The following is a 26950-nucleotide window of genomic DNA, read 5'->3' on the forward strand; positions in this document are numbered from 1 at the left end:
GCATGTTCAGATCTTCAGTTAAAATTGACTGAACTGCATGGAAATTTAAATTAAGTTCACCAGCCATCTCCCTAATTGTAAGTGTACGATCAGAGCACAGTTGTATGTGAACTTTCACAACATTCTCATTTGTTTTTGAGGTGGAAGGACAGTTGGACCGTCGTTGGTCTTCAAATGAAAGCTGTTTTTAATAGTACGTAAGTCTCAGAAGCTGATTTAGTGGTTTTCAAACAAAATTTCACACAAACTCGTTGCTCCGTTTTTATATCAGTTTACATGCAGACAGAATCCAGCAACAAGCCTTAACAGACCCACACTCAACAAGCTGTCACAACGAACTGAATAAAGGGAACGCAGTTTCCTGTCAGAAGGTGTTCAGGGACAAGGCAATGACTCACTACCCACCCTCCGTCTTCCTGCCTGTCAATCCAGTAAGCCATAGCGAATCCATTTTTAAAACTTTCCAATCACACTTCGTAAAATTAAATGATGATCGCTCATTTTCTAAGTGAGATGCTAATACCTGCTTATATCTACATCTAAATCTACATACATACTTCGCAATCCACCATAGGGTGTGTGGTGGAGGGTACCTCATACCACAACTAGCATCTTCTCTGCCTGTTCCATTCCCAAACAGAACAAGGGAAAAATGACTGCCTATATGCCTCTGTACGTGCCCTAATCTCTCTTATCTTATCTTTGTGGTCTTTTCGCGAAATGTGAGTTGGCGGCAGTAAAATTGTACTGCAGTCAGCTTCAAATGCTGGTTCTCTAAATTTTCTCAGTAGTGATTCACGAAAAGAGCGCCTCCTTTCCTCTAGATACTCCCACCCGAGTTCCTGAAGCATTTCCGTAACACTCGCGTGATGATCAAACCTACCAGTAACAAATCTAGCAGCCCGCCTGTGAATTGCTTCTATATCCTCCCTTAATCCGACCTGTTAGGGATCCCAAACACTTGAGCAGTACTCAAGAATAGGCCGTATTAGTGTTTTATAAGTGGTCTCCTTTACAGATGAACCACATCTTCCCAAAATTCTACAAATGAACCGAAGACGACTATCCGCCTTCCCCACAACTGACATTACATGCTTGTCCCACTTCATATCGCTCTGCAATCTTACGCCCAAATATTTAATTGACGTGACTGTGTCAAGCGCTCCACTACTAATGGATTATTCGAACATTATGGGATTCTTTTTCCTATTCATCTGCATTAATTTACATTTATCTATATTTAGAGTTAGCTGTGATTCTTTACACCAATCACAAATCATGTCCAAGTCATCTTGTATCCTCCTACAGTCACTCAACGACGACACCTTCCCGTACACCACAGCATCACCAGCAAACAGCCGCACATTGCTATCCACCCTATCCAAAAGATCATTTATGTAGATAGAAAACAGTAGACCTACCACACTTCCCTGGGGCACTCCAGATGATATCCTCACCTCTGATGAACACTCACCATTGAGGACAATGTACTGGGTTCTATTACTTAAGAAGTCTTCGAGCCACTCACATACTTGGGAACCAATCCCATATGATCATACCTTAGTTAGGAGTCTGCAGTGGGGCACCGAGTCAAACGGTTTCCGGAAGTCAAGGAATAATCGTGTGAAAAAAGGGCAAGTTGCATTTCACAGGAGCGATGCTTTCTAAAGCCGTGCTGATGCATGGACAGCAACTTCTGTCTCAAGGAAATTCATTATATTTGAACTGAGAATATGTTATAGAATCCTGCAACGAACTGATGTTAAGGATATTGGTCTGTAATTTTGAGGATTCGTCCTTTTACCCTTCTTATATACAGGCGTCACCTGCGCTTTTTTCCAGTCACTCGGGACTTTACATTGGGCAAGAAATTCGCGATAAATGCAAGCTAAGTAAGGAGCCAATGCAATAGAGTATACTCTGTAAAACCGAATTTGAATCCCATCAGAACTTGGCAATTTATTTATTTTCGACCCATTCAGCTGCTTCACAACCCCAGGGATGTCTATCACTATGTCCTCCATACAGGAATCTGTACGAGACTCAAACAGCGGTATGTTTGTAAGATCCTCCTAGCCCTGTTAAACGTGTCCAGATAACTTCACAATCACACTCTACTTCGACCTCAATAGACACAATATTTTTGTCAACTGCAATGAAGACACCACCTCCTACGGTGTCTAATCTGTCTTTCCGATACACATGCTATTTTTAGCAAAAGTACTCTTCTAGCATTCACGTTTGATTCATTAACTTCAGTAACCATCATTACTATAACAGCATGATCACTAATCCCTGCTCTATACTGACACCTTGATAACGTCACATCTGTATGTAGGTACGACATCTGTTTCCAGTGTGTGTGGGCTGTCGAACTAACTGGAAACGTCAGTGTGGATGGGTGTCATATATTTTCACAATCATCAGTAGGTAATTAAGTCTGTCCTTTTTAATCATTTTCATTATGGTCTTCCATTGTGATGATTTCTTCTTAGTGAAAAGATACTAGAATGTCCACAAACTTACAGCAAATAATAATACTAATAATAACCCACACATTAGCAAACATAAATGGAACAACAGTTCCTGAATTTGTTTTTGCTGAAATATATTCGACTTTTGGCCTCACTTTTTAAATGTTACCCAGTGTGTCTCCACAACAAACAAAAACTTCTCTAGTATGCAAATACATGCTCTTTTTAATGACATAGGTTATAGGGAGTAAAACGTTATTTAGCAATAGAACATCAAATTATGCACAAATTCTATAGAAATAAATTCGGTCTCATAGCCATAATGTCTAGAAAATTAAGTAACAGCATGTCTACAAAACTGCTAAAGATCACTCAGTGTACTTGTTTGTTTACGAATTATTGCACTGATGGAGTCATTGGAAAAATAGCTTCAATGATTCCACCCCACCCCTCCCCAAATGTGAGCTTACACAGCACAAAAAATGATAAATGGCTCATTCTTTAAATTTTAACACTGTGAAGAGCACAAAAAGTTGTATGTATATCCTGTCAAAATATTGTGCTCACATCACCGCTAGTTTCAATTTTAATCCATCTTAAATTTGGCCAAAACTGTAAATAAAGATCACTTGGCATTAAGCTCAAATTTTTTTGTAGTAGTTTTATTCTGTAAAGGATATTTGTGTAAAATTTTGTAGGCATGACTTTTTAAATTGCACCACTTGATAAAGAATGATCCTATAGACAAATGGTGGCCAAGGGGCTTATGAGCTATATGTAGTTGTTGCCTTGGTCTAGTGCTGCTTTGTTTGACTTTAGAATGCACTGCACAGAGAAGTATCTTGTTGCCTTGATAAAGCAGTACAAGGCAGTTAGTTACTCTTGAACAAAGTAATGAAATTTTCAGCTCTGGATACATTGTTCAAGTGAAATTCTGATAATTGCTATTACCATAACAGATACAGTATTTTCTAAAACGAGTAAACATAGGCAGTGAGAAAGGAGATGTTTTGTTTTTGTGGAGTGACTGTATCCTCCCTAAAAGGGCAAAACTTGTATGCCCTCTAACAATTAATTTCTTGTCTACAGTAATGAACTATTTTTGAACAATCAGATTTGGAGAAATCTAAATTGTCTGCCAACTGTTGTTCTGTCCAGTGCAAAGGTTAGAGCAAATAACCTTATTCATAGACTGGCCGTAACTGGGCAGAATGAAATGTTTCAGACCGTACTTCAGAATGTATAAAGATATCTCTGCTGCGATTCTCTTGTCGATGCTTGCATGACAACAGCACATGAAAGCATTGTTATAATCTATATTGCATATTGCCAGGTTGTAACAGGAGTACTGCTTGTTAAAAGGACAGAATGATTAAACTGTTAGCAGAAAAGTACCTAGTGAAGATAGGCACAGTCATATTAGTAGCTGCTATTTTGCATTTCCAGTATCAGCAACTAGCATTTTGTATGCTGCTTCAGCATTTACATGGCAAATTTTGCTTTGTTTCAACTGTTTTAGTTCCCTCTACCGCCTGCATAAAAAGTTTGTTGCAGAATGAACACACATCGAAGCTTGGCATACCAAATGTAATTTAAAATCACTTTTGATAATATCTCTTAGATATAATTTCGACAGTATTTAGTTGGTGTACTTCTCCTGATAAGGACATAAATTTGTTGCATGTTCAGATCTAAAATATGGTCTTAACTTTTATACATGGAGTATTCACTTTCTTGCAATGGAAATGATCCATTGTTTCTTTCTCACTGTCGTGAACTGTGTGTTGTGTGGTCTATTGGAATGTTTTCCTCTTGTATCTTTATCAATCTTAAGTTGTAATAATCAGAACATCACATATTGTTTTTTGACACTACACTTAATTCTAAAGACAAATTGTACGAGGGCAGTTCAATAAGTAATGCAACACATTTTTTCTGAAACAGGGGTTGTTTTATTCAGCATTGAAATACACGAGGTTATTCCCCAATCTTTTAGCTACCCAACACTATTTTTCAACGTAATCTCCATTCAATGCTACGGCCTTACGCCACCTTGAAATGAGGGCCTGTATGCCTGCACGGTACCATTCCACTGGTCGATGTCGGAGCCAACGTTGTACTGCATCAATAACTTCTTCATCATCCACGTAGTGCCTCCCACGGATTGCGTCCTTCATTGGGCCAAACATATGGAAATCCGACAGTGCGAGATCGGGGCTGTAGGGTGCATGAGGAAGAACAGTCCACTGAAGTTTTGTGAGCTCCTCTCGGGTGCGAAGACTTGTGTGAGGTCTTGCGTTGTCATGAAGAAGGAGAAGTTCGTTCAGATTTTTGTGCCTACGAACACGCTGAAGTCGTTTCTTCAATTTCTGAAGAGTATCACAATACACTTCAGAGTTGATCGTTTGACCATGGGGAAGGACATCGAACAGAATAACCCCTTCAGCGTCCCAGAAGACTGTAACCATGACTTTACCGGCTGAGGGTATGGCTTTAAACTTTTTCTTGGTAGGGGAGTGGGTGTGGCGCCACTCCATTGATTGCAGTTTTGTTTCAGGTTCGAAGTGATGAACCCATGTTTCATCGCCTGTAACAATCTTTGACAAGAAATTGTCACCCTCAACCACATGACGAGCAAGCAATTCCGCACAGATGGTTCTCCTTTGTTCTTTATGGTGTTCGGTTAGACAACGAGGGACCCAGCGGGAACAAACCTTTGAACATCCCAACTGGTGAACAATTGTGACAGCACAACCAACAGAGATGTCAAGTTGAGCACTGAGTTGTTTGATGGTGATCCGTCGATCATCTCGAACGAGTGTGTTCGCACGCTCCGCCATTGCAGGAGAGACAGCTGTGCACGGCCGGCCCGCACGCGGGAGATCAGACAGTCTTGCTTGACCTTGCGGCGATGATGACACACGCTTTGCCCAACGACTCACCGTGCTTTTGTCCACTACCAGATCACCGTAGACATTCTGCAAGCGCCTATGAATATCTGAGATGCCCTGGTTTTCCGCCAAAAGAAACTCGATCACTGCCCGTTGTTTACAACGCACATCCGTTACAGACGCCATTTTAACAGCTCCCTGCAGCGCTGCCACCTGTCAGAAGTCAATGAAACTATACGAGACGAAGTGGGAATGTTTGAAAATATTCCACAAGAAATTTCCGCTTTTTTCAACCAAAATTGGCCGAGAAAAAAAATGTGTTGCATTACTTATTGAACTGCCCTCGTATATAAATGAACAATGACAGTAAGAGACACCCTATTCTGTAGTACATCTCTTCACATAAGCCATCTCAGTGCACTGAGAAGCCAGAATTGTCATGCTTGTCATAATAATGAGAGTAAAATCTCTGAAATAAGTGTTCATCATCATTTGCCTGCAATTCTCTTCATGTAAACTAACATTAGGAAATTCAGTTCTAGAAAAGAATGAAATTGCGTTCCAAATATTTTGACCATTTCAGTAAATATGTGGTGTAAAGGTTTTTGTTTGAATGAAAATCTTGTGCAACTTTATGGTTGTGTAAAATTTGAGAAACATTTCTTCATAATGAGTAATGGTGTTTTTCCACTCACCCCTTGAGGTGGCAATTTTCCAAAAACAGGGCTCTGTGTCCTCAGTACATTAGGCCATGCACTATTCTTCAGTGCCTTGCTTTAATTATTAACTGAAGTTTCCGTTTTTTAATAATTTATTGTGTTATCTTTGCATGCCCTGGATGAGGTTTTCCTGATCATACATGCAGTGTTTGTCAATTTTAACTGCTTTGATCGCAGATCATATGTGTAGTAGTGGGTGGAGTGTCCTCTTTATGATGCCTAGCCTTTGCTCGCTAGTTAGCACTTGATAAGTAGCTGTTGGTATTCACAGCAGCTCCGTGTACAATGTCTTCACATCATCTGGTAACATGTTATTTTATTTTATAACTGTTGCTTTTGTGTTAGTTTTTACGGTGAATAAATATTGTTATAAGAGGGTCAATTCAAAAGAAATGCACACTATTCCATAATATGAATTTGAATTCATGCACACTACCCCAGCAGAAATAATGTCCACAATAAAATTTTTAAAAACAAAAACTTCTAGTGGGTATGATGAAATATCAACAAAGCTAATTAAAGCATGTGATTCTGAGTTAAGTAGCATATTAAGCTATCTGTGTAATCAGTCGTTGATCAGTGGAATGTTTCCTGAACGGTTGAAATATGCTGAATTTAAGCATAAAAGGGAGATAAAGAAATAGCATCAAATTTCCATCCAATTTCACTTTTGCCAGCATTCTCAAAAATTTTATATCCGTCTTATCATAAATAACATACTGTCAAAGTTGCAGTTTGGATTTCTAAGGGATTCTTATATTGAGATGGCTATCTACACTTACAGTGAAAATGTGCTTAATTCATTAGACACAAAATTGCAGGCAACGGGTATATTTTGTGATCTGTTAAAGGCATTTGTCTGTGTAAATTACAATATCCTTTTAAGTATATTAGAGTATTATAGTGTAATGGGAAATGCTGCAAAATGATTCAAAACTTATATCTCTGGCAAGAAACAGGGTGTTACCAGGAAAGAGACATGTATTAAGCTGTCAGGCATCATCCACCTGGGAAGTAATTACATGTGGGGTCCCACAAGGTTCCATATCAGGCCCTTACTTTTTCTCGTGTATATAAATGACCTTTCTTTAGTAACATTACCTGATGCCAAGTTCTTTTTGTTTGCTGATGATACAAACATTGCAATAAATAGCAAATCAAGTGTAGTCTTAGAAAGATAGGTTAATAAAATATTTATTGACATTAATCACTGGTTCCTAGCCAATTCTTTGTCACTAAACTTTGGAAAAACACACTACATGCAGTTCAGAACTTGTAAGGGGTGTCTCACGAGTATATGCCCAACATATGATGACAAGCAGATAGAAGAAGTGGACAGTGTTAAATTCTTGGGATTACAGCTTATTAATAAATTCAACTGGGAGGAGCACACCACAGAACTTCTGAAGTGTCTTAACAAATCTCTATTTGCAATGTGAATTGTCAGACATAGGTGATATAAAAATGAAAAAGCTGGCATTCTATGCTTACTTTCATTCCACAATGTTATATGGGATTATTTTTTGGGGTAATTCATCAGCCAAGCTAAAGTTTTCCGGGCACAAAAACGTGCAGTAAGAATTATATGTGGTGTGACCTCAAGAACATCCTGCAGAAGCCTGTTTAGGGAACTAGGGATACTAACTACTACCTACTAATATATTTATTCCTTAATGAAATTTGTCATTAAAAGTATTTTGCTTTTTCAAACCAACAGCTCAATTTATGGAATCGGTACTAGAAGAAGATGAATCTTCACAAGGATTTAAAATCACTTACTCTTTTACAAAAAGGTGTGCATTATTCAGGAGCACACATTTCAATAACTTGCCAACAGCCATAAAAATCTTAACGACCAATGAAATTCAGTTTAAGAGAAGCTTAAAGGATTTATTGGTGGCCAACTCTTTCTACTCCATTGATGAATTTCTCAGTAGGACCAACTGTTTTTTTGTTTGTGTGTGTGGGTACAATTTAACTAAGTACAATCTAACTTCTGCGTCGTTTCAGTGCACTAATGTGTACTATTACATGTTAATTACCTTACAAGTGAAAAGGATTTCTAAGTTTAAATTCAGTGCATTAATGCAATCCTAGTAAATGAGTGTTTGTAAAATGTTTCTTTCATATAGTGTTAATTTAAAAAAAGACAGTCATTCCACTTGGGACCTGTGGAAGGTACATTAGCTTATTTGTTTAAGTTGTAAATATTTGTCTTGTAGTACTGTTTTTCTGGTATGTTCTACATCCTGGAGGACTGCCTCACTACGGATAAATTGGAATGAAAGTAAATCTAATCTAAAAAGTATTAGTTTCTAAACACAGTGGTTTTCGACCACTGCTGCAATAGACAGTCGGGCATTGTATCATTTAGTAACTGCACACTTCGAATTTGCTTCGTTCATTATTTGTTTTTGTTATTTTCTAGGTCTGTTGAACAGGAGAATTCCCGAATCAGTCATGATTTTCGCTTAGAGTTCCACAAAAAAATTACTGAGATACAGGGTGACATCACAAATTTTTTAAGTGGGCATATAACGGCTTTAAATGAAATAAGAAAAACACTTGGTAAGATTTTCAGCAATTCAAATTTGCAATGAATTTAAATTTTATAAGTTTAAATTTTATTTCTGCTTTCAAGATTTTTTAAAATTAATCTTGTACTATAATTTTCTGTTTTAAAACAATGTGAAATACAAGATGGAATAGTGATGATCATATGAAAAGGTTACCTGCTTGATCCCACAAGCAGCACTACCCACTACCCTGCTATCCCTCCCCAGTCCTCCTCATCCCCATCACCCAGATTTCGTCTCCATTGGATGCAGTTTCTCGCGGTCGTGCCTCAGTGGTTGTGCGAGTTGTGCTTGCGTGTGTGTTTTCTGCATTAGCCAAGTGGCTTTTTAACCAAAAAGCTCACAAGTTTAGCAACCTTTTTTTATGCCTTTAGCCACTCAGCATTGCCTCTATGCTGGTAGCAATCTATAATTTTCATAATATTGTCATTTTCTATTTTACGTTGTGTATTTAATTTGTTCAATTACAGTAAACTTAATTTTGTTTTGGATAACTGCATAATTAAGGCATGTATTAATTATTTATTTCATAACTGACTAAAACAGAGTTGACCACAGTAAATTATTTTTGTGATGGCAACCTGTTTGTCAGAATGTGACCATCTTCAGACCATTTATATCATGATGGTAAGTGGTGGCAGTGAATGGAGTAGAAGTTGTGGCTCCATGGACTGTTGACTGCAGTTACCATTCTGGGAACCATAACACCTATTTCATTCACTGCCACCACCTACCATTGTGATGTTCTGCAGATACTCACATTCTGACCAAAACCAATTATTAAAAATGAATATTTTGTTGCAACCAAGACTGTTTTTAATCCATTTTAATGTATTTTTGCTAGAACGCTGCTTTTATCAAGGAGAATGTTCAGAAAAATTATTTATTTATTCTGGCAAGAGTATCTCATAACCAACCAGGCAGTCATATTTTATCAGTACATTCGTAAAGACACGTGATGCTAGATATTATGTTCAGTGTGCAATCTAAACACACAAAATTGATTATCAGCTTTTTATTGGGGGGGGGGGGGGTGGCAGAGTTTATATTAGTTTGTGAAAATTCTGAACAGAGGTAATTAAAGACAGGCATATGTAGTTTTGAGCTGAGGCAGTGAGGGGTGTTGCTGAAAAAAATTGTAATGCTGGCAAAAAGAAACATTTTACCATTTAATTAGATGCAACAGGGTATTGTAGTGTGTTTAGTGCAATCTATCTTGTTCAAGGAGTGCCATCAGTAAAGGAATAGTTAGAAAATGTTCTTTGTTTAACAATTGGATACAATTTGGATACTTGATAAGTAAGATATGTTCGCATTTATAAGTACATGATCTGTGATCCAAGATAGTGGGGCACATAAACATTGAGGAACCAGTGAAACACTAGCCCTGTGCCGGGACATGTCTCGAGATCTTGAAGGTGTCAGCTGGTCCCGACTCTACAATCTGAACTGCCAACATTGCCTATCACACTAACAATGAGGTGGCTGATGTTTTTCACTATGACTCCTCTTGTGCATGCGTAAACCACTTTCACTTACCAATAATGCTCAACCGTTCCATGGAGTAGTCTTGGTGCAACTGTGGTAGCCATTCTTTCAGCAGGGGCACATATGACACCAAAGTATTAAAAGTTTATTCTGGTTTATAGCTTTTACTAACAGCTGTTGGTCCCAAATGGAGACTCCATGGATTTCCATGTAATGGCTGGCTGCATCAGTGGATGCTGGAACTGAGTTGGTGGCTAAAGTTTGCAATGGGCCACCCAATGTGCAGATGTTCGCAACACCTATAAGTTTATGATATGGAAAACTGATTCACAATTCAGCTATTCCACCATCTTACATTTAACTGACAGCCCTTTGTCAAGTTTTACTGAGTTGGAAGCATTAGAAACCAGTAGTTCACCATCTTGGGTGGTTTAGAATTGGGACGGAAAGTGGTAGTCTGGTTGCAGGGTGACATGTCATCAAGGAAAAAAAATCATTGATTAAGTATACATTTTATTAGTGAACATACAACAACAATCATAAAGAGGCTCTGAGGTGGCATGACATTCCAGGGTGTTACAGTGCGTGTGGAAACGCTGAGGTAAGCAGATGGCCTCCAATAGCTTGCAGTGAGTCAGCAGCTATGCTGACACACGAGGTTGAGGTTGTGGGTGTGTGTGTGTGTGCGCGCGCGCGCGTGCCGGAAGGCACAGAATCCCGCCTTGGACCCCGAAGAGGAAGACAGCTCTCAATTGCAGGGCCTGCCCTTGTAGTGACACACACATACAACAGTATGTCCACACTTTGAAGGTGGCTGGGCGGCTGCACCGCCATGCTCTTGAACAATAGCTCTCCACGATAAGAGGCAGGCGGTGACAGGAAGTAGGCCCAGAGGTGGCCTATATTGGACTCAGGCTCAGTGTGTCTGCAGTTAGCGATGTCTGTCTTGTGGTGGCAAGTCGTAGATTCAGATCAACTTGTAGATCAACGTGGCTCTCCTTTCGGTGCTTGCTCTTGCCAGACTACAGCTTTATAGATAAAAATGATAGGCACGGTGCATATTTGTTATGCCAAGTCATCAGTTCCTGTCACATAGCCGAACAAAGCCTATGGTTCGGACCTTAAGTAAACTAGCCACCACCTGACAATGGCTCTCGTCTTTTTGCAGTATCATTATTACGATGCAGATCCCTCGGTCGTGCCATCAATGTGCCAATCTCCTGATAGGTGTCAGTGTGTCACACAGTGGGTACTTGTTGGTGCAACTATGCTTGTTTGGCTCTAGCCTGCTCCCAAGGCCCCTTGCATTAGTCACAGCAGTGTGAGTAGCACCGAAAAATAATCATGGCTGTACATCCCGTTCACAGTCTGAGGAAATATTTTCTGAAATTTTTAAGTGTCATTCAGACAATGCGGAAGTCTCCCTGTGCTTGGGACTGTTTTTTGTGCATGGTAGAAGTGCTCATCCATTGTTACATCTGGATTCGTCAGTTTTAAATGAATTATTAAGGCCACCTAAGAGACAAGTGGTAAGAGTATGCAGTCTTCCAGATTGCTCAACTTTGGATGAGATTCTGAAATAACTTGGTGCGTAAAATCAAGTTTTGTGCTCATCCGAACGGGAACTTGAGTTGAGCATTACTTTTTGTTTTTACAGACAGTGTGCTGTAGTCTTTTTCAGTGTGTTTCATACTGACTCATCACACTGTCTGAAAATTTCAAATGTTCAAATTTTTTTGGGTGTGTATCATATATGACTTTAAAATTCATAGCTGAAATCTGGACATTTCAATGTTGTTGCCTCATGGTTATCTGTAGTATATTACAGCTCATCCATTACTATAGAGAATTGTTAGGATGTACATTGTGGACAATGTATTCCAAGGTTTGAACAAAGCTGGTAAAATGCTGATCAGCTGGTATAAAAGTCCCTATAATATTTCCTTTCTATTGATGGTTTAGGCAGTGCTTTTTCTCTTGTGTGGGACTGGTACCTTATTTGTCTTCAAAGAGCTGAAAAATAGTTCTGGGCTTTTGACTTTGCTACACCTATATTTAGGAAAGAGAGAATAACACGATAATGAAAACACAAAAAATAAGTTTTTAGGGACTACTATGAAACTGATTGACTGTAACAAATTGCCTCAACGAGCATTTTCACAGTTTCTGTACAAAAATCTTTTACATCTGAGGGCTGGAGTGTGTTAATGTTGGTAACCGATACCATCACACCCTTACTTGTGGCATCAATCACTAGATGACACTCCATTCAGTGAAATTTGTGTGAACCTTGCCTAGCGACAAGCAATCCCTCTTTCCACTGTTCATGGCTGCGAAGTTCAGTTGTTTCTGAGAGAGCCTTGCTAATGGATTGAGTCATCTTGCTAGTTGCCTTTGAGAAAATCATCTGTAGAAGGAACAGACGGACAAGTCATGGACTAAAAATGCTCAGATTTCCTGTTAAAGGTGGTGAAAGATTATAGAAGTGTATTTTGAATTCAAATGAATGAATGCATTAGTTACAAGTAATAACTAATAAAAGAGCTCTAACCACTCAATACTGCTGAAATTTACACGATGGTGTAATGCAGCAACTGCGCATCATGCAAACTGGGGTATATGCCCCGGGCGGCAGTTTCTGGTGGGGGAGGAAAGACATTATTTCACAAAGCGCCTAGCATCCAGCGCACATCAGTCTATCGATTATTCATATGACTTTGAAATGCATCCCTGCTGAATAACAGGTAAGAAAGATTACGTATTATCTTCTCGATGTATCCAAGAAAATGAAATTTTGGCAGAAATTTTTTTTTCCTCTCCAGAAAGCTACACTGGTAAGGGCCAGTTGTACAGTCCCCGGCTAGCAGCCACTAAACTTCTATTCTGGGAGTAGTGCGGAAAACATGTTGTATGAACACGTAATAATGCTTAACCCGAAAATAAATGCGGGGTAACTAAACCGGTGATGGTGGCAGGGTTAGTCAAGTTAACCGGAGAATAATTTTTAACCCTGGCAGGAATAGTTACAATATTAGTGATTGCAGGATTGTTAGAACGAGGAAGGAGGAGAAAAATTATGGAAGAATATGACGAATCCAAGTTTATATAAAATTTTGTACTACTACTTTTTGATTTCATGCTTCAGAAGCTAGAGCATTTGAATGAAATGTGAAACTATTTCCTAACATGAAGCTTTTTGCTTGTAGTAGGCCTAATAGGCATTTGATATTGGTGCCTCGTGATTATATTCTATTATTATAAAAATGACCTTTTGTGCCAAAACAGTGTTGTTTATTCGTTGTGTTAAAATTGCTGCAGTATTAGGCAGACCTATTTCATGGTATCTAGCAGACAGTGACAAAATACATGTAATCAGATCGAGAAAGCACACCAGTATTGGGTACTATTTGATTTTTTCATGTGGCAAAACCTTTGACGAACTTTGATGAGCTAATGGATTCTTTCCCAAAAGGAAAGCACACCATGTAAAGCTGTACTAAGGTTAGTGAGAAAAGCAGTTCTAGGAGCTAAGAATTGAAGAAATGTATACTGTCTTGCTTGTCTATTGTCTTTAATGGTTTTATGTTTCCTATATTTAATTTTATGTCACACAAAACATAAAATTATTAGCTAATAGGCAATAAAAGAGTGCAAATTTTGTGAAGAGTTCCTGTTCTCCCGGTTACAAATACTCCCATCCAGTATATATTAAGTTTTTTTAAATCAGGGGTAGGTTGTCAAACTGGCCGACTGGGAGCAAGAGAGGTACCACAGGACATTTTAATTTCCACTGTCCAGAATACAGTTCGATGGCACTCATTACAAATGTTACACATTTGAGTTCCACCGAGCGAAATACAGTGACGTGCGATGGAAGAATGCTGTGTGAAGAGGTGTGGCACTACACTTCGGCACATTTGAGATCAAATGTTTCCTCAAACACGTTCATTTTATGTATCAGACTCTCCAGAAAGATGTGCGCTACAAAATGGACTTATTTTTTAAAGTCTATTTTTAAAATTTTTGGCGTCCTACCTCAAACGCTCGAGGTAGGAGGGGTGCCACTATCTAGTGTTGTCCCGGTTTGGAAATATCGTAGATCCGGGCCTGATCCACAGAGCAGTATTAAGTTGTGATGGGGAAGTGGGTAGTCCCATGTGAGGTGTGTTCGCATTTAGTGAGTTTGCTGTTTCCTTTTCGTTTATTGCTCTCACATCAAATGAAAACAAAACTGATTTCTGTGGCCGGGAGTTATCGAGTCCATTAAAATACATTTACATAATTACAGAAGGCTAAAATATGTTATTAGTTTGATTTTATTTTATGTCCCCTTTCTGACAGTCAAGCAGTTATCGCCTTGGAGAACAATGAAGTTATTTTTGTCGATTTGATGAAGAAATGTGGCTTTGTTTAATCTTTTCCACTGAGCCAATCAATTTATTTGAAATGGAGTGTTTAATTCCACACTTTTGGCTAGTTTCAACTGTTCGCTGCATTTCAAGTCCACATTTTCATCTTCTAGCATATTTGGCATTATGCCACAATAAAGAACCAAACATGAGATAATACAGTACTGGTACTCGAAGAAAATCCACATCCAAATCTGGACACCCGAATGTGCACTTTCAGCCAAATTATGCATTTTAGTATGGTTCACGAAATTACCGTGCTCTTGGAGTATCCTCTAATGTCTTGTTACTTTTATACAATTATGTAAGATCTTTTAATGTTTTACACATACGAACATACGGGCTTCCTGTGTCGTCGTAGCTGGGCAAGCGAGGTGATGCTTGTTATCTGGCGCTCTCTAGCAGCTGCTGAAATGAACCTATTTTTAATAGGTCACAGGAAAATGTTGCGAATAGTGGTTTGAAGAGCGTTAATTTCAAAGTAAATTTCCTTTTACGCAAGATGAACTGTGTTTGAGAATGTATGATGAATTTCTTAAATCACAGAGCGTTCAACTCTCGTTTAAAAATCAGCCCTTCAAGTACGATGATTTAGAATAATTTCGAGCCCAAAAGATCTGACATTTATGTTGTTCTTAAAAATTTTGCTGGCACATTTGTGTCATGTATCTTAAAGTGTAACACATGCAAGAAGGGTCATCATTATATGTGAAAGCTTTTCTTTTTTTGTAGCAAGCACTACGTTTATTAATTTAGACGTTTAAGTTTTCTTATTTGTGTGTTCGCGCTACTTAAATGATGTTGCTATTGGCTGACTACATCATGTGTCCTAGGTTCTGAATATCCACTGTTGTCGGCTGGCGAGATCACGTGACTTGAGCTATGACTGGCTTACAAAAGCGCATCGCCATCTTGATTTCAATGCTTCGGAAAGAAACATGCGGTGTTTGGTGGAATTCGAATTTATACTTTCGTTATATAAAAAAAACAATGTACATGTTGCTGCACAACAGACATCTTCCCAAATCCTGTTTTGTTCCCTGAGTTTCTTTTGCCAAAGTGCTGGGAAATTCTACGCCGATGTATAAAACCATAACCATTTAAACTTTTACAGTTCCGAGGAAAAGTATGCTCTCACTTAAAACGGAAAAAGTGTATTTTCACCCGGGAGGAAGTTTACTGTTAACTGGGAATTCCGGGACTAATCCGGGAATTTTTTTTCCTCATCTACATACACACCCTGTTTGTGCCTGTGAGCAAGTGGTTACACAGGAGAGAACATGAGAGAATAAGCATATCTTGCTGGCTCTACTAACACTACAATTCTTTTTAAATCAGTCACATAGCTTTCGCACGATCACAGCCCTAATTATAGCTATGATGTAAATCTTTGGTATTGGGGTACAATTATTTTCCCTGCTGTTTCTGATGAAGGAAGCAAAACTGAGTAAGGAAATAAGTGTGTAGGTGTCTGAACTTTTACATAATTGTGAATTACGTCGAGGTGGTGCACTTAAAACTCAGTTGCAGCTCCAGCATTATAGCAGTATAAGTTGGTTGACATCCTTCACTGGGTCCCATTTATACTTAAAGGAGAAAATTTAAAAGAGCATTAAGTACCCATGATCATCACAAAGTTGTTTGCACATGAAGCAGTGGATAGTGCAAGACTCGAAGCAGCAAAGTTATGACTTCCTTTGATGTTTCGCTAAAAGACTAACTACTACTCAACACGACCAAACACCAGCGAATGCATACCGAACATAACAGAATGTTTTCTTGTGCTTGCCCACTGTTTACACATCACTCTGATAGAAAGCTGGGGCTCAAGTGAGCAGTTTGTTAGTGCTCTCTGCCATTCTGGTGTCTGTTTCATGAACATTTATAGGATAGCGAATGGAAGGGAACACAACAGAATGATGATTCCATCATGCAAATGTTTTCAAATACTGAGATTATGCATTTGGTAGTAAGTTGTTTCTCTCTGTGAAAAAGGCTAAGCATGAAAGGGAAAATTACATTATAGACAGGATTTGTTTCACATACGAAGAAAACAATGTAATGTGAAAGAAGAGATTTGAATCGCATGTTTCTGAACATTTTCAAAAACATCTGAGGCATGGTGCATAGTGAGTGACCTACGAATCAAACTTAATTGAATGTCATTTGCTCGCACCTGCCTACCGTTTGCACACGAGAGAATGCAGTTTGCGCTGATGTTCGTTTGCTTAGTGTTAACCAAGCTTAAGATATCCTTGGAATAAAGACCTCATTCCCAAAATTTAAGGACTGAAATGTAAGGTAGAACAGTCTCTTGAATGGATGCACACACAAATTGTGTAATGATCTGGAAATAAAGGTATTTAAATTAGTGCATGAAAGCTTGAAAATAAAGAGTTATGTTTGCAAACACTCGATGGAAAAATTTCTTTTTATCAGGTCGTATCAAAAGGAATCATCCAATTAAAAATCATATCTATTATTATGTTTGAGATACGTGTGTGAACAACATACTGTTGGAAAGAGCAAACACTCGGGTTTTACATGGTTTCCACTTACGTAGCGGCAGTGTGTGCCCACTTCCATTCTAGTAAAGAGCATTAGATGATGGCATGAAACAGGTTGTTTATGTAAAGGCAAATCGCTGGGCCATCCCTGAATATCTAACACAAGGAGTTCTAAGAAATTCAGGAGTTATCAGAAATTCATTCGCTGTGCAGCTCAACATGCCCCCAATGTGTGCTACATTGACGTTTACACACAAAACCATACGAAATTCAGCTACTGCAAGCTTTTAGTGAAGTTGACAAACAACAAAGTGTGGAGTTCTGTAATTTTGCTCTTAGCAAGATGGAGGATGACGGTTTTCTTCCACACTTAGTGTTTAGTGACGAGGCAACATTCCATTTAAATAGAAAGGTGAACTGTCGTAATGTGAGAATATGGGGTATGGAACAACCACGTGGAGTTGTACAACATGAGAGGAATTCCAGAATTTATTGTGTTTTGTGCAGTTTCACAGAAAAGGTGTATGGTCCATTTTTCTTTGCCAAGAACACTGTTATGGGAAGCACCTGTCTCGATATGCTTGAAAACTTTCTTTTCCCATAGTTGGAAACTGATACGAATGACTTCATTTACCAACAGAATGGGGAACCGCCACACTGGCAGCTGGAAGTGCGGGAATTTTTACATCAAAGGATTACTGAACAATGGATTGGTTGCACTGGACCAAATGATTCAGCCTTAGTTTACTGGTCTCCGAGGTCACTGGATCTGGGTGTATGTGATTACTTCTTGTGTGGGGGGGGTCTATAAAAATGCATCTTGTGTGGGGTATATAGAACATCTATGAAAAGGTATGGGGGGGGGGGGGACAACAAAACTTTGGAGTTTCTCTTTCATATAAAAACAAAATTCATTGTATATGTTGATCAGTTTCAGAAATATAGACATGCCAGATTTGATGATTCTTTTCAATACACCCTATATTTCGCATTTTTGTGAGGGAGAATTACGAGGATAGTGTGATATGTGCGGTAAATTTCCACGTGTGAATGGCTGGTAATCTTGATTGTACAAAGTAAAGTGTGAAGAATTTCAACACTGTAGAGTGTAAAGCTGTCTGAATTGTTCAGTACATCAACTGGGATTAAAAGTCAAGACAACAGTATTTGTGCTGTTATTAATTTTCATTTGTAGGGTTGGTCTGCCACACAAATCAAAACAGAACTAAATTAAGTTTACACTGACTCTGGACCATTATTGAAGACTATTTACTTTTGGATTAATGAATTTAAATATTGTTGAGGTAGCACTGAAAACGAAGCGTGCTCCAGCCATCCAAATGAGGTCACCACAAAGGAAACCATTGACAAAATCACCGTATAAGAATGCATGACATTGCTGAGACTGTAGGCATCTTAACTTTGTGATAATGTGATGTCCTGCTAGGAGAATTGGCTACGAAGGGGTTGTGAGAGAGGTGGATGCCGCAATTCCTCACAGTCGACCAAAAGCTCATGTGGTACAACATTTCAGCACAATGTCTGGTAATGTTTAATCACAATCCGCATCACTTTTTGTGCTGATTTGTGATTGTTGATGAAACCTGGATCCACCATTACACACCAGAGTCAAAATGACTATCAAAACAATGGACAGACTGGAAAAAGTGCACCAAAGAAGGCAAAGGCTATTTTATCAATTGGTAAAGTGATGGCCACTGGTTTTTGGGATTTGCAAGGAATAATAGTCATAGATTATTTGGAAAAAATCACAACCATAATTGGACCCTTTCAAGATTGTTGTATTGTTTGAAACTTGCCTAGGCTGAAAAATCAAGATTGTCATGCAAAAAGTGCTCTTTCTCCAGGATAATGCACCATCCCATACATCAGTGATAACATTGGCATAAGTCCATGACTTGTGCTTTGAATTGATTCCCCATTCACCCTGTTCACCACGCTTAGACCCAAGTGGCTACTTCCTGTTCCCTGTCTGTATTGGAGCATCTTCACATAAACAGCTTGTTTGGATTGTTACTTATTTTATAGTAATCCATGGCTTGTTGACAGTAAAAACTTACTGCAAAATGTCCTCCATGTTGCACTCAAATTGTTCCATGCAGCGTTTGAAAGTTAAAAGGTATAACCGCTTGTCGACTGTCAGCATCCGTCACACCAACAGTTTTATGACCATTTTATCACGTTCTCATCAACACACCAATGGTTTCTGTTACTTGAGCGCGCTTGTTTGATGACATTATCAGAATCATGTCGTCAACCTTCTCACTAAGCCTGCAAAAATACCAGAACTTGTACCAGAGCCATATATACAAAGGTATCACTGCTTCATAATAAATATGTTTCTTCTCCAGACGTGTGCTACACAGACCATGCACCACAGTTCCTGAGTACCTCAGTATCTATCCCAAGTTGATAACTCAAAATTTATGGTTCTACTAACAACTAAAAGACCATTCTTAACATATTATATTTGAGCAAACAAAACGTGCATGACAACATTACAATGCTTATTATGTGAATTACATTTTCAGGAAAAATTTATTTTAAATTTCAGATGGAAGTGTACAGAAGAAAAATGAAGATCTATCCATATTAAGTGATGATCTGGCTTCCTTAGTAAATATGCTAACAACTACCTTGCAGACGTGGAGCAAAAAATCTTCTGAGAAGGTAATTTGTCAGGAAATTCAGGTGACTATTAATAATTTAGTGTGACCTGACTGGGAGAGCATACGACTTCAGCAGCAAAGACACACTACGCTCCATGTAATGTTCAAAATTTTCTGATTAATTATACATGCTGAGGCTACAGTGGAATGACAGTTTGCATAAATATTCTGCATGTGAAGCTCGACATTTATGCAAGTACTAAAACACAGAAACTGTGAAGAACTGAATTGGGTATTCTGTTTCATGAGAGTACAGTATCAGATTTAATTCCATGTGACACTGTTGAAACTGGAGTGTGAAAGACTGGAGATTCAGTGTAACTGAATGTTCAGGCACTATCTATAAAAATGTGCTGATTACCTGAAAGAGAATAACTTTGCACATCTTTTTTTAATAGCAGAAAATACTTATGCATATATATATATATATTGTACCCTGCTTTGTGGAAGTGTTTATTCTACACACAGTGAGAAATGTAAATGTTATGTCCTTACTGAAGGAACGTATTATGTGTGGATAAGAATAACAGTGATTGACCGCAAAGCGCAGTTGAGCATGAATAGGGATGTGTTGTAGGCTTGCCATTGCATGCATGTACAATTTGACTGTAGTAACAACAGGTGTACAGTTCGGTACTGAACATCCGCTCACACTCTCTGTTAATATGCAATATTGAGTTCACTTTACAGGGTCACAATATCCTTGTTGCTTAACGAATGTACTACTGTGTATAAAATAAATGTTTTCCTATTACTTATATACCTCAACAAAAGTGAAGGGATGAGCACTGTCTTTATAATAATCAAAATGATTCACATTTAAATGGTGAATTTTATACAAAGGGGATGCTCAAGGTTACTGCTTGTGAATACAATAACTAAAAACATTAAAATAGTAGCAACTGCTTAAGTACATGCCAATCTGTGTATTGTCCACGTAATATGTCATACTTAATGCAGAGGCATATTCATTAAGAATGATAAGAGATTTATTATGGAAGTGTGGCAGATGCCACTCAACGATGTCTGCAGACAGTAAAGGAAGACAAATTTCAACAAAGGATAAATCCCACTTCCTACCTCGACATGTTAACTATGCTGTTATGGTCCATGGAAGAGTCACTGAAGTTGGTGAAGGATGTAATTATATTACTTTCTATAGTCACTTCATTGTTTGTGTGTGGCATACAGCACTACTCCACTACAATGGTATTATTTATTCCACTGCTTCCACTAACAATTTCTTAATTTCTGCCACAGAGATGCTATTACTGTTTGTTATTGGAGAACCCAAACCGTTTAGTGTATGCTGCACAATATCATCACTTTCTTAATTATAATATTGTGATACGTAATTTTTTTGTATCTGAAACCGAAGGTTATGATAACAGTTAACAAAGAATTCTTTCTGACACTGAATAATTGTATCTTGTGAACAGTAACACACAGTTTTCTCTTGTAATATCCATATATGTGATGACTAGTAGCATCATATTGGAATAAATCAGAGTTTTTCTCATTGTTCTCTCTCTTTTTTATGCTGGTTGCCTATACAAGGTGATTCAAGAAGAAAACTCCCTTACTAAACGTTTGTGGACTTCTGTTTATATGAACTTTTTTCTTTAGTTTTACTTGTACAATAACATATTAAAATATTTGGATATTTTCGTGAATCACCCTGTAGATTAAATGAACCAGGCCGTTCCTGGTCCACACAGTATTTTCCCGTAGAAACTTTGACAAGATCTTTGTGACCCTTTAGAATGTCTGCAGTTCTTAAGACCACTTTTGTTAGAGGCAATAGTTACACTATTCTCTCTCTTCTTCTCGAAATATTCCCACACTGATCCCACAAACCCAAATTTCTCACCACACAAGGCGTGAGCAGATTGCTGAACTTTCCATTAAACGCCCACACTTGTCTGCACACTCCTGCTGCAAGTTTCAGACATTCTGTAGTGTAAATACAAAGAAATAGAGCACACAAAAGCGGATCACAACTCTTAGGCTACTGGTGAAAAGCATTGTCTGCAACTAGCTGCTAACTGCTACCTGCAGTAGCAGTGTGATTTGACAATGGCGAATGGAAGTATCAACTAAGTGCATTCTCTGATCAGTAAAAAGCTAGACATCAATCACTTTGTTGTTCTCATCCACATATAATTTGTTCCCTCTCATGTTGGTGAAATGCTGCTAATGGGTAATTCTTCATTTAATCTAATCTGCTATATGTTCATACAAATTGCATGAAACAAACTAAACAGAAATACATGAAACAAAATCCATTTTTCTATAAAATTGAATCAATGACTAATTTTTTAAGATTCTGCTATTTGTTTTTATTAATAAATAGTTAATGCAGTAGAGCTAAAATATTCTGTCACACATTCAGAAATCAATGAAGTGGATTAGTGATTGCTAAGGATTGTATACTATTTCCCAAGGGTTAAAAATAAAATAAAAAATAAAGCAACAATGTAGGATTGGGGCTTGAATCAATATTCTGCCTTTCTTGGAGAATTTTTTCCCAACATAGAAAAACAAGTGTTTGTTACTAAAAGACGTTGAGGAACAGTCATATAATGAAGATGAGAAACATCCAGGATGTTCAAATTTTGGCATTTATTTCTAATTGATCTCAAAGACCACTGTTTAACTAGGTGTATTTAAACATTGAACCAGGTTCTGTTAACATCAAAGGTGGATCATTATTTTTTATTTGACGAGAGTTGATTAATATCGTAAAAGGATCAATCTTTTCTCATGCAAACTTCAAAACATTACAGCTTGCTGTATCATGTTGTGTGTAATTGTAGACTGTAAGGTGTCACTTGCACAGAATAAAGGCAGCACTGCCTTACAAAATTCAGGCCACTTTAACTACCTGTCATAAGTGAAAAATATGTTCTGCTTCAGATAGGTGCAGCACAACAAAATACACAAAATCTTCTTCAAGATGCGAGAAGCATAACAGATACAGAAATAAACTCGGTACACAGTTTCTTGACCGAAAGATTTTTACCCATAACCCAAAATCTTCAACATCAAATTCTTCGCTCAAAAGCCGAAAATGATGGTTTTGCACGCCTTGTGAATGAGCAGGTGAGTAATTACTGTGTAAAACATAATTTTTGGTGTTTCTTTACTGTTGTTGAAATATAGCCTAAGCGTGTTTCATGTGATGAGAATATAGTTAAAAAACAAGAATTATTTGTGATCGGAATAGAAAATGAGTAAACAGGTTTAATTCTAACAAAGATGTTATCCATTTTCTCAAATGTGTTAGAATGTGTGTCCTTACATTATGATACCGTAGAAGATATGTAGTTGTTTAATTTGACCTGCTAAACTAACATCTGTGCAATTACTCGTCTGTTGGTATATCTTCTCGGCAGCAGACACTGTTAATAGATTCTAAGCTTTACAGGCTATTTGCCAGCCATTCACATTTCATTTTCAGTATCCTGAAAGTAGTGCAGTCAATGGTGTTACCCCATTTACTTGTGATGTTGTTCATCCAGTAATTATCCATAATGACAACGCTGTTTGACATTGCTCTTTTATGATGTAGGTTTGTAAAACTATTCACAAATTCGATGTGTACCCATCATTGACCATTTCTAACAAGAACAAAGTTACAGTTTGGCAGATTAAATCCCAACAAATTTGGGGAGGGGACAATCATATATGGTGTAGGTAGGCTGCTAGTCCCGTATGATGCACACATTTCAAGTTTTTGCAACGCTAAATGGTGCTGTTGAGGTATGATGTTAGTGTGGTTTTAAAATCTGTTGTTAAACAAATAATGCCAGCACTCAAATTGGCAGAGCAGTTTATTTACAGTGAATGTTTAAAGTAATGGTGTTGTAGAAAGATGGCAATTTCACTAGATGGTTTCATTTGGATGATTCTTTGGATGCACATAGAGGTGCAATTGACAACAGTGTGTCAAATAATTTTCTTCAACACTTGGTAGTCTGCAACCTCAAAAGAAAGAAAGTTAACAATTGCATGGAATGCATTTGTACTTGAGAATACGAACAGCCATCAGCTGTACAAGGGAATGACAACAATCAAAATTTGTACTAGATCACGACTCGAACCAAGATTTCCTGCTGTAACAGCTGCAGTGCCTGTTCCTTCAGACTTGCATGCTTGTCCAAAGGGTCACTGCATTGTTCTTTTTAACAACACATGCACTGCAATATCTTATTGTGTACAGATTGTGTTGCATGAGTGGCAACATATGTAAGTTTGGGTATGCCCATGGCTCATGCATGGATAGCTGAAGTGGTTAAGGCAACCACATGTGTAAAGTGGGAGATCCGTATTTGAGTCCCAGTCCAGCACAGATTTTCATTGTCATCATTCTCTTATACAGCTTGTGGTTGTTCATATTCACATCTGTGAATACATTAAGGGTGCACTATTCTTATTGACAACTGGTTGCAGAATTTGACTGTGATCTGCGTCATATGTTGCCTATTTTGTGACAATCAGCCAAAATAGACTGTTCCTAAACACAGGGATGCTGTGTGCAACGTGACCGAAGAGTATCAGCATGGGGCTCACAGTAAAACACAAGCATAAGGGCATCCTGCATGGAAGGGTAACTAAGTCCCGCATAAAGATTACCCTTCCTTAGAAACTGAATAAGGCCTAAATTAATAAAATGTAGTCTGGCTTTTCTGAGCTGTGGTTGTACAGACACCCATACTTGTATAGTGCAATGTAACATTTACTTTAATATCTGTAATACTTCAGTATTGCCTGTTCCTTAAGCTACCTCCACCTAATAGTATTTCATATTTACGTAACAAGCAGGGACCTGAAAAATTTGCAGTTTCCAGTAGATGTAAACATGCAAGCGAATTCTGTCTCAAGTGCAGAAACACAAAATTACGCATAAATGCTATTTTGTAGTGAATTGTATTTTATCAGAGCAAGTTTGAAATAGCTTTGTTTTCTGCAGGTAAATACTGAAAATGTACTCAGTTTGTAGCTATTGGTATGGTAAATCTAGTGAAGCCCAGTTTCTGTAGATAATGTATGTAAGAACTTGTTTGCAAAGCAACAAATGTATGAATGCAATGACATATCTGCTCTTGATGCTTTGTTGAAAGGCTAGTTCTATTATTCAGAATGGTCTGTGTAAGCTGTATATCACGTAATGCAATGTAGGGCTCTGCTAGCTAAAGTTCAAAATTTGGCATAATGTGGACACTTAAACAGGTTTTAGGAGGTTACTGTTTAGAGCTGTGGTTATGTAAAGTACTGCTTGAGTTCGGGCTTGAACTACCTTGTTCATGACATTGCCAACATCAGCAAGCAGTTTTGTGGTAGCTATTACTGAATGCTTTGCATTGCGCATTGCTCTTGTTTTCTTTTCTTTTTAAATGAGTATAGAAGCTAATAACACCAGAAGGGATCTGAGATCCCAGTAACTGTGTATAAAGTTCTGTTCTTCCAGAAACGCAGAATGCAGTTGTACAGTGGTTGCACTGCAAGGGAATTGCTTCCCTGCACTGCTACTATTATCTATGGCAGTCAAAATTCTACTTGGTTTATGGTCGTGAGCAACTGCCAGTTTATAGTGTCAGCACTCTCCACTTTAAAGTGACCACAAAGCAGTACATGTTAATGTATTTTGGTCATGCTGATGGCCTTAGTGTAACGTGTGAAAGTGGTTTGGGTGTGGCTTCGTCATTGGCACCTACATTTTTCGATATCAGCTTCTGGAACAAAGCTCGGTATTTACAGCAGAACTCTTTGCCCTGTATCAGGCCATGCAGTACATCTGGAGACACAGGCTCTTCAATTGCATCATCTGCTCCAACTCTCTGTGCCCTTCAGAACTTCTATGTGCTGTACTTTGTCCATCCCTTCGTGAAACAGTTCCAGGAAAGCTGTCACTTGCTCACTCTTGATAGATCCACTGTGTCATTGTGGGTTCCTGGTCACATCAATCTGACGGGAAATGCAGCTGCTGCTGCTGCTGCTGCCAAGGCTGCAGCCCTGGTACCTCGGCCCATTAGTTCTTCCATTCCCTCCGAGGATCTCTGTTGCCGTCCGTCAGCAGGTGACGTCACTTTGTCAACACCACTGGTCCTCTCTTCGTGGGAACAAGCTCTGGGAAATTAAACCTTTCCCAGTGGCTTGGACAACCTCCTGGTCCTATCTATCTGAGATCATTTTAGTTAGGTTGCATATTGGGCCTTATCTTCTTAGCCATTACTGTTTGTCTAGTGGTGCTCCCCACCACTTTCTGCTTATTGCCCTCAACCTTTGACGGTTCGTCATTTCCTGATGGAATGCCCTTTTTCAACCACTCATGTTCCAACATACGTTTCCCATATGAATTATTGGTCGTTTTAGCGAACAATGTGCAGGCAGTCAAGTGTGTTTTATTTTTTACCCTTTACAACAATATGGCAAAGGAGATTTAATCTTTAGTTCAGCACCTCTGTTTCTCTACAGCATATTTTATGGACTTTTCTCAAAGTACCTGTATCTACCTTGGTTCTATCTGTAACGTTGTCAAGTATGTGTTGCATGGCTATGAATGCCCACTGACATCAGTCAGTATTACGATATTATGAAAGGATAGTTGCTACACACCATGGGGCGGAGATGGAGAATTGCAGATAGACAGAACAAAGAGACGGTTAGAAAGTGAGCTTCTGGTCAATAAGGCATTCATTCAGAAATCTGACTGCCAAGTTTGGTTTTAGCAGCCAGAGAGTGTAGCCTTGTTTTTTTGTGTGTGTGTGTGTGTGTGTGTGTGTGTGTGTGTGTGTGTGTGTGTTTCCAAATGAAGGCCTCTTTGGCCAAAAGCTCACTTTCTTACAGCCTCTTTGGCCAAAAGCTCACTTTCTTACAGCCTCTTTGGCCAAAAGCTCACTTTCTTACAGCCTCTTTGGCCAAAAGCTCACTTTCTTACAGCCTCTTTGGCCAAAAGCTCACTTTCTTACAGCCTCTTTGGCCAAAAGCTCACTTTCTTATAGCCTCTTTGTTGTACGTATCTGTGACACAGCATTTCCACTGTATGGTGAGTAGCAACTATCCTTTTCGTAATATTGTTATATTCCATTCTGGATTTGCCATTGTTTGATTTTGCCAAAAGTAAATACCATGTGAATTTCTGAATTTTTGAAATGGGTGGGAAAATCATTCCTTTTCTCAACAGAAGGTATCAT

General features: G+C 38.4%; 1 protein-coding gene across 1 annotated transcript in view; it reads left to right on the forward strand.

Moving 5' to 3' along the window:
* LOC124712866 (kinesin-like protein KIF11-A) overlaps positions 1 to 26950 on the forward strand; it is a 226950-nt gene that overhangs the window by 153251 nt on the left and 46749 nt on the right. Inside the window, exons 9-11 of the mRNA XM_047242904.1 lie at positions 8513 to 8652; positions 19640 to 19755; positions 22671 to 22856. Of these exons, the coding sequence (XP_047098860.1) occupies positions 8513 to 8652; positions 19640 to 19755; positions 22671 to 22856 (442 nt within the window). The remainder of the gene's footprint in view (positions 1 to 8512; positions 8653 to 19639; positions 19756 to 22670; positions 22857 to 26950) is intronic.

The sequence above is a fragment of the Schistocerca piceifrons genome, chromosome 1, assembly GCF_021461385.2.
Source record: "Schistocerca piceifrons isolate TAMUIC-IGC-003096 chromosome 1, iqSchPice1.1, whole genome shotgun sequence".
Lineage (NCBI taxonomy): Eukaryota > Metazoa > Arthropoda > Insecta > Orthoptera > Acrididae > Schistocerca > Schistocerca piceifrons.